This window comes from Pseudorasbora parva, chromosome 21 (genome assembly GCF_024679245.1).
Source record: "Pseudorasbora parva isolate DD20220531a chromosome 21, ASM2467924v1, whole genome shotgun sequence".
Taxonomy (NCBI): domain Eukaryota; kingdom Metazoa; phylum Chordata; class Actinopteri; order Cypriniformes; family Gobionidae; genus Pseudorasbora; species Pseudorasbora parva.
In genome coordinates, this window is record NC_090192.1 from 40,658,095 (window position 1) to 40,667,892 (window position 9,798).

At 40.3% G+C, this 9,798-nt stretch overlaps 1 protein-coding gene across 1 annotated transcript in view; it reads right to left on the reverse strand.

Annotated features, from left to right (window-relative positions):
- The window catches only part of LOC137056313 (testican-2-like), a 64,182-nt gene extending 56,500 nt beyond the window's left edge, over positions 1-7,682 (reverse strand). The window contains exon 1 of the mRNA XM_067430357.1: positions 7,419-7,682. Coding sequence (XP_067286458.1) covers positions 7,419-7,589 — 171 coding nt within the window. The 5' untranslated portion in view covers positions 7,590-7,682. The remainder of the gene's footprint in view (positions 1-7,418) is intronic.
- Between the last annotated feature and the right edge of the window lie 2,116 nt (positions 7,683-9,798).

The following is a 9,798-nucleotide window of genomic DNA, read 5'->3' on the forward strand; positions in this document are numbered from 1 at the left end:
AATGTGTCCTGAATGTAAAATAAGCCCCGGATACCAGTCAAAGCTTTTAGTAGGAGTTACACATAAGCAGTTTATGCATAAATTTGCATAATTTGCTCATGCCACACCCACTTCCTGACCCGTTCACCATATATGGTAATAAAGTGTTTCAGTACACCGATTAAACACAACATATGCTGCTCTTTTGAGCAGAGATATCCGTTTATAACAGATCTGAACATATTCATAAACAACATGATTAGAATATGATTGACAGATTATGAGCCGAGGTGCAGAGGAAAGTGACCTAAAATACACAAACTCCCAAAATGACGCCAATCAAAAACGAGTCACACATTAGTTTCTCTTCAGCACGCATGAAAACACACACAGTTGAAAACCAAGTAATATTGGGCTTACACGTCTGCTTTTCATTGATATTCTTCTCTTTTTATCTGCCAAAACAATACAAACCACTGGCTCTCTTTCAAGGCTTAAAAATGATTTGGCCAGAAGAAACAGGTGGCATTTCAGATATATAGTCCTTCAAGGCTTTTAAAACAAGCCTTTGTCAAGCCAACATTTGAAAAATAACTTGACAAAATGTATTCTACTTCCTTGCATTAACATTTGAATTGATATTGTGTGTCCTGTTGGTCACCTCGGGGATTTGAAAAGCATTCTCCTTTTATATGTATTCATTTAGCACTTTTATCCAAAGCTACAAAAGAGAAAAACAACATTCATCCTAATTTAATTCTGTATGATGCACAACCCTAGTTTACCTACAATAAATTCCCTTTAAAGTGAACCTATTATGCAAAATTCACTTGATATTTGAACAGCCTTGAACAAACATGATGTTTGTGTCTGCAGTGTGTGTACACAACCACCCTATATTGGTAGAAATCCACACACTCCTCTCTTTTCAAATGTTGGCTTGACAAAGGCTTGTTTTAAAATCCTTGAAGGACTATATATCTGAAATGCCACCTGTTTCTTCTGGCCAAATCATTTTTAAGCCTTGAAAGAGATTTTAGCAAGCAGTTGTGTTAGAATGAAAACATGGTCTCTAAACTGAGTCCTGAACAACGCGCGCGCTTGTCAACATGATAACTAATCCTCACCTGGTTGTGGAAGCAGCCGTGTTCAATGAGACGACACGCGAGGGGAGGGGGAACAAAAGCAAGAGGCGGGAGGCGCGCGAGCGGGAGCGAGCACAACACAGAGAAGGCAAACAAGCAGAGTGGCGGAATCAGAATTAAAAATAAACAATATATCGATATATACGATATGTCCAAATCCATATCGAGTTGAAAAAATATCTCGATATATTTTAAATATCGAGATATCGCCCACCCCTACCTACTAGCATAGAGCCCTCCCACGAGTGCTGACAGACTCCGCCCTACTAGCATAGACCCCACCCATGACTCCTGACAGACTCCGCCCTACTAGCATAGAGCCCTCCCACGAGTGCTGACAGACTCCGCCCTACTAGCATAGACCCCACCCATGACTCCTGACAGACTCCGCCCTACTAGCATAGACCCCTCCCACGACTGCTGACAGACTCCGCCCTACTAGCATAGAGCCCTCCCACGACTCCTGACAGACTCCGCCCTACTAGCATAGACCCCACCCACGACTGCTGACAGACTCCACCCTTCTAGCATAGACCCCACCCACGACTCCTGACAGACTCCGCCCTACTAGCATAGACCCCTCCCACGACTGCTGACAGACTCCGCCCTACTAGCATAGACCCCTCCCACGACTGCTGACAGACTCCGCCCTACTAGCATAGACCCCACCCACGACTGCTGACAGACTCCGCCCTACTAGCATAGACCCCACCCACGACTGCTGACAGACTCCACCCTTCTAGCATAGACCCCACCCACGACTGCTGACAGACTCCGCCCTACTAGCATAGACCCCACCCACGACTGCTGACAGACTCCGCCCTACTAGCATAGACCCCACCCACGACTGCTGACAGACTCCGCCCTACTAGCATAGACCCCACCCACGACTCCTGACAGACTCCGCCCTACTAGCATAGACCTCACCCATGACTGCTGACAGACTCCGCCCTACTAGCATAGACCCCACCCACGACTCCTGACAGACTCCGCCCTACTAGCATAGACCCCACCCACGACTCCTGACAGACTCCGCCCTACTAGCATAGACCTCACCCACGACTCCTGACAGACTCCGCCCTACTAGCATAGACCTCTCCCATGACTGCTGACAGACTCCACCCTTCTAGCATAGACCTCACCCACCACTGCTGACAGACTCCACCCTACTAGCATAGACCCCACCCACAACTGCTGACAGACTCCGCCCTACTAGCATAGACCCCTCCCACAACTGCTGACAGACTCCGCCCTACTAGCATAGACCCCTCCCACGACTGCTGACAGACTCCACCCTTCTAGGATAGGGCGGGGTCTATGCTAGTAGGGTGGAGTCTGTCAGCAGTCATGGGAGGGGTCTAAGGATTTGTTACTTTTTTTAAACTTCAACTGTATAAACTCCTCAAATCAAGTAAAAAAATTTGTGTGTATTTGTAGTTCAAGTACGACAAAAGTCCTAGGATTGTGGACAACTCAGATGAACACTCAATTTTAAAAAAAACGTAACGAGTTTCGGGTCAAAATGACCCGAAAGAAAGATAAAGGCTAAAATGTTCTTCACTGTTCACTGAAAGGCTCTTACAGAAACATAAAATGGTTCTTCTATTCACTTGACTAGTTCCTCAATCTTCTCATCCAAAACCGCAAAGACATCTGCTTTAGTCACTTAAGGCAACAAACTGCCTTTAATCCGATTTATTCACAACAGTTGCAACAAATCATTCTCAGCATATTCCCCATATTTTTCTGTGAGACAACCATCTGTGCAAGACGCTGCATTATCAGAGTCAAGAAATCTGTCTGACACATGACTGCAAGATTCTTCTTGGCATAACTGATCGTGACGAGACGCTGACGATTATCTCGGGAATAGTGCCGTTATTAATAATGATCCCGTGCTGCAGTTATTAATCAATCACTGCTTCCGTGCACAGATAATATCTGAGTGGCGCTTCCCTTCGGCTAATTGCGCTGGAATCTTTTCTGAAGTTTGAGACGGCATCTCATTGTGCAAAAACAGGTGCTAGTGTGACAGGAGCATCAGTTCTGCTTACGGAGTCGACTTCCCTCAGACTTCACAACACTCTTCCATTTCGAGCATATTCAGGGTCCACATTTAACATGAAGCAAGCACACGATGCTCACACTTAAACTCACTGAGATATTAAACGCTTTATCGGATCGTCACAAGTGACGAGAGTTGTTCAAATCAAGCCATCTAATGAAAATGTTCATACTTCCATGTGGTGATAAATCTTTTGTCAGGTATATGAGGAATTCCACAACAAAGAATAAACACAACATAACATTAATAAAATAAAAACATAAATGTAACAACATAAGGAAAAAACAAAACAACAAAAAACATAACATAAAACATATATAAAATATAATGTAACATACCATGAAACCACTTAAAAAAATATAAAGCAATGTAACAAAATCAAAAAACATAAAATACAAAGCTTCATGTAACATAACATAAGATGCAACATCATAAAACAGATAACAAAACATAAGATACAACATAATATAACAAAATAAAATATGCAATGAAACAAAATTAAATAAATATAAAACAATGTAACAAAACTAATAAACTTAAAATTAAATGTGAAACACTGTAATGTAACATGAAACAACATAAAATAAATAAAATAGACATAAAACATGTTTTTGTGACAAAACAGCTCAATAATTTTGTTGTATGGTAAATACCGTATATGCATAACAAATCATGCAAAATACAGTTTCATGGCTGGTAAGTAATAATTTTGGCTGGTAAATGTTCAGAATTCACCCTCCACTAGCACTACCTTTGGTAAAAAGTTAACTTTGGACCCTGCCAGTATCATATCATATATACAGTCCAAAAGTAAAATGCAACGGGTGCAAGTGTTCAAAACTCATACTCAGCTGTAACAATCTTCTGGAAATGTATTTTGTTGTGCAGCCTGAACTAACAAATACACACTTTAGATGTGAAGAGGTGTAGCATGAGGCTTATCGACTGTGTTTGAGGTGTTAGGAGTGTGAATAAACACGTCACGCAGAAGCATTAATCACACACACACACACACACATCTCTAGATGGCATATGGCACAATGCATCTGCAGATGATTTACATTATAAAACTCCCGATTTCACCTTTGACCAGTGCGAAACTTCATGTAGGAAGAAAAATGAATCAGCCGTCCTGTATCTGTCACTTTTTACTCACAAGTTGACCGATAAACTGCACTGTCACGTGGTTTAAATCAAAGTCTGAGCAATCTGACTGATCAAATGTCCTATCTGAAAGGATGAAGTTGACAATATCTTGTTTTTGTGACTATGCACATTTAGAGTTTGAATTTGTCACAAACATGCATGTAAAAAAACTCAATAATTGAACAAAGTTGAACTAAAAATCAAGCAAAATGCAGTTTCAAGGCTGGTAATAAATATCCAGATCTCTAGAGTGATGCACGGTATTTTAGGAAGCAATTTTAACTTTTGTCTCCTGTATTTTTGTGCAAAGGTAAATCTGCTCGATGAGCTCATTCATAATTCATATTTATGGTAATCTTACATCAGAATAACTTTCCATCCCTGTTGCGGCGACATCTCTTCTCTGATGACGAGGGCGGGGCCACCTGTCACTCACATGAGATCCACCAATAGCAAACCACTACAATCCAATCAAGCCCCACAGACAAAATCAAGCCCCGCCCTACATTTGTTCTTGTTTGCGAAGCGTTTCACTCGCATACAGCATGATAGGGTTTGTCAACACCTGTAGTTTCTCAACGCCCTCAGGCCCAATGTATCCGCTCCAAAAACTTGTATACATTAATTTTATAATTATTATTAACGCGTTAGATTACTCGCTACTGGAAAAAGTCGTCAGATAAGAGTAACGCGTTACTGGCAGCACTGTACACGGGAACGTTTAAATGAACACTTTTCTGGAAACTGACGTGTACACGATGTTATTTTTGAAACCGGAGAGGTTGAAATTTTCGTTTATGAAAATAGTCGCCCACGTGTAAACGTAGCCTCAGACTAACCAATCACATCGATTAATAAGTCTTTTTAACATCAAGCAAGTCCCATCAGTTACAGTCGTGTGCCCAGTCTATTCTCTGTTGACCTAAAACGTACACTTTTCACAATGTTGAAGTAGCCAATTAAAATAATTCAGATATTGCGTGCCGTTGCAATATGCATATTGCGATATTTCGATAATTTTGATATATTGCACAGCCCTAGCCCAAACCAGAACTAACACACACTAACACACACACACTAACATACACACAGAATCTCCAGCCCTCGTCTGTCCTGCACTGAATGACAGCTCCCAAGGCGTCTTTCTCCCACATAAACAAACACAGAGCACACATTGTCTGTCTTTGTAGCACTAACTCCTCCAGACAGGAGGGCCTCGGGGATGAACGAGACTTCAGCTGTCATTCCTCACCACCGCTCACTCGTTCACTCCCTTTCCCACTCGCTCTTCCCAACAGCGTGATGGAGGGAAGGTGAGATCATGTGTGGAAAAGAGCAGCTCTGACAATATCAATCAACATATTACAGATGAAACGTGTCCTACCTTTAAAAAGAGTCCATGGATGTTAAAATGTTCTTTACTGTGAAATCAAAATGAACAGTTCTTGTTTTTATTCTAAATTATTTACGGGTGTACATAATTAATGAGTGTTACTGTTTAAATAACCTTGAATCAGAATAACTTAATCTCTTCTCTGATGATGACGAGGGCGGGGCCACCTGTCACTCACATGAGATCCACCAATAGCAAACCACAACCGTCCAATCAACTTCCCACAGACACAATCAAGCCCCGCCTACATTTGTTCTTGTTTGAGAAGCATTTTACTCGGATATACATGATCACAACTTGAAATAAAAAACAGAAATTTACGTCTCATGCCTCGCCCTCATAAAGTCCCCCTGTGGTGAAAATCAAGGTTTTAAAGGGATAACGACTCTACACTTACTATGAATATGTAAATCTTCCCCACGTCGACTCACAAGCACCAGAATTTGCTTATGGTTTGTCTTAAAGCATAAAAACACCACATAGACATAGAAACAACATTAAAGGGATATTTCACCCTAAAATTTAAATTCTATCATCATTTACTGACCCTTAAGTTGTTCCAAACCTTTTTTGAGTTTCTTTGTTCTGCTGAACACAAAAACATATATTTTAAAGAATGTTTGTTACAAAAAAGAGAGAACAACCATTCACTACCTTAGTATTTTTCCCCTACTATGGTAAGAATGGTTGCTCTCTCTGCTTGGTTACAAACATTCTTCCAAATATCTTTTATTTTTGTATTCAGCAGAAGAAAGAAACTCAAACAGGTTTGGAACAACTTAAGGGTCAGTAAATGATGACAGAATTTTAATTTGGGGGTGAACTATCCCTTTAACGTTTCTTTCTATGTCTATGTGGTGTTTTTAATATGCTTTAAGACAAACCATTAGCAAATTCTGGTGCGAGTCAGTCGAGACAGGGATAATTTGCATATTCATAGTAAGAGTTACATTCAAGCTATTTAAAGGCATGAATATTTTTTTCACAGGAAAATACAACGTTTAAATGTCTTTTTGGAGATCAAAGATGGGCTTTAATGGATAAAATGATTGACTACAGGTGCCTTTAAGCTACAGTAGGTGAAGCAAAAGTAATCCAAGTTTTTAAAAAAATGAGAATCCACAACTAAATAAACATATTTAGTATTAAATCACGATAAATACTCATTATCGACAGATATCAATATGCTATAATTTATTTAATTAAAAGTATGTGGGTCGATGACAAAAATGGTTTTCAAACAATATTCCATAGTTTGTCGGTCGCGGTAACTGTACATTATTTTCACACATTTTTCAACATAGATACATTTAAATTTAAAATACAATATGATAATTGTATATAATTGGTTTAAATCCATTTAGCATTTTGCTGGCAGCCTATATCATTAATACTTTTATTCCCATTTGTAAAGTATTCTCAACTCCATCTTGTGACAACGTGCCATTATTGGGTTATTAATGTGACCGTTAACTCTACAGAAACCGTTATTTAATGCGGTAACGATGGAAATGTTCAACGGTTTTTTGCAGTCAAGACTTTAATGTGTTTGTCGACACTTTTATTAAAAATATTCTACCTTAACAGTGTTGTACTTCAGTCAGATTGTTTGCTGGGTTGAAGTAGATTAATACAAAACATAATCCACTGATTTAAACCAGACACGGGAAGGATATGGCGGGAAACTCACGTCTCTGAAGCGGTTCCAGTGCTTGACGGTGCGGCTGTACTGATGGACGGTTGAGAGCCACTGCTGCTCGTCCTCCATGAGATTCCCGCCACCGCCACCGATCTCCCGCGCTTCCCTCGCGCTCATCAGCGTCACGAGCAGCAGCTGAACCGCAGATAATAAACCTCTCATTATGAGCCGCTTCTCACCAATAAACACGAGAGAGATCCGAGGCGATGGTGTGATGATCGCGCTCAGGTGACGACTGGAGAGAGAGAGAGAGAGAGAGAGAGAGAGAGAGAGAGAGAGAGAGAGAGAGAGAGAGAGAGAGAGAGAGAGAGAGAGAGAGAGAGAGAGAGAGAGAGAGAGAGAGAGAGAGAGAGAGAGAGAGAGAGAGAGAGAGAGAGAGAGAGAGAGAGAGAGAGAGAGATCCGCCTTCGACCTGAGGCAATTAAATTAATCAATTAATGCTGACATTTACTAAAAAGCGTCTTCTATTCCGGTAAATTAAAATACACATTTTATACATTGGTAGGATAGGCCTATATATAGTTTATACCTTTGAAATATTACAATGGGATATGGATGGATATGTTAGTATATTAAACATTTAATACATTGGTGTGTGCGTGTGTGTATTTATATATAGCATACACACACACACACACACACATATATACACACATATATATATATATTCATTATATATTACATTTTATTTTCAAACATATAGCCTACATATTGTTTATATGACCCTCACCTGTCAGTAATTTTACCACCACAGTAATTTTTGTATGGATGTTTTCTCTTTAAAAGCCATTAGAAATATTCCACCACCATAATAGGAGAAAAATCATTTGCAAGCCTTCAGTGTAAACCGAATTAATAACTGCACCTGATAATCAGAATTCAGAAAACATCAGCAATCTTCATCCACACAGCGGACTTCTGTATTTTATCCCTCAGCATCAGTGTTGTTTCATGTAATTGTATTCCCCAATTTCATTGAGTTTTTCGTCGTCTTTATGTTACGCTATAGCCTTCTCTGCTATTTTCAGTATCTAGCTGAAGCGGTTTAATATTTTTCATATATGTCTAGGCTTTACTCAAGCAGATCAACCTTAATTGTAAAGGAAAAAAGATATTTTGCAGCACGTCAGTATACATTAACGACAATTTGAGACAATTATAATGTAAATTTAACATAAAACAGCGTCTGATTAGATTAGGAGGAAACTGCGGCTTTACTGAGCTCAATGGCTCTGAGATATAAATGAAACGCTATTGGCTATTTGAAAAAGGGGGAGGAGCTATTCAATATGCTCCGCCCTGCATTCCTGTCAACACATTGAATACTGCAATAGGACTTTAAAACACAGTCCAGTGATGGTAATTCCATACTTTGATATGTCATGGTATTAAATGATTACCACATTAAAATACTTATAAATAAGCATATCAAATGCAATGATATTACCAAATGTCAAAAACTGTATTTTTGTTAGTGATAAAGAAGGCAATTCACCGCAGATCCTTTCAGCGCCGTGCTCCATCTATTTTTAGTGGAATATTTAGCGGAATAAACCACGGATTAGTCTAATGAGCATATGAGGATTCAATAATCCCAGATTATGCTGTCATTTCCCCGCTCGGATGACATGAGAGTGTGTGATGAAGAAACATGACCGTCACACACACACACACAGATCAGCACGTGTGTGAAAAGGACATTTTCTCCTTCTGCTTCCTCATATAAAGTTGGCCTCTAAACGGTCTGATTATGCATCACGTCTGTGTGAAGATCAGTCCGTTCTAAAACACGTTATTAGGGCCCAAGCCCTGAAAGGGCGAAGAGCCCTATTGTTCTTCTAAGGATTATTTGTTATTATTTATTATTATTTTTTTACGCGACTATTTGGGCATTTTTGGGGCCCTTCCCATGCTCGAAAACTCTTGAAACTTTGCACACGCATCAGAATGCGCGGCCATCAGGGCCGGGCTGAGGCTGGGACCCGGGCGTGGCAGGGGGGCTCGACAGCGCCCCCTAAAGTGGGGTCTGAAAACGTGGTCTATAAATCAAACCAACTTCCACGTATATATATGAAACTCGGTACACATATAGAGCTCATCGGGCCGAACAACTTTCGTGCTCTAAGTTATGTGTCAGCCCAACAGGAAGTGTGCTATTACGGTTTGTTCGGAAAACGCATGCTCTGAAATTTGCGATACTCCTCCTAGACGATTCACCCGATCAGCACCAAACTCGGTCGGCATGAAGTCAAGACACTGAGGATGCTAAATTGCGAGCAACTTTTTGATATCTCAAACGGTTTGGCTGTGGCGAAAAGATGAATTTATGGCGAGAAAAAGGAAACAGGAAGTGTGTTATAACTTTTGCATA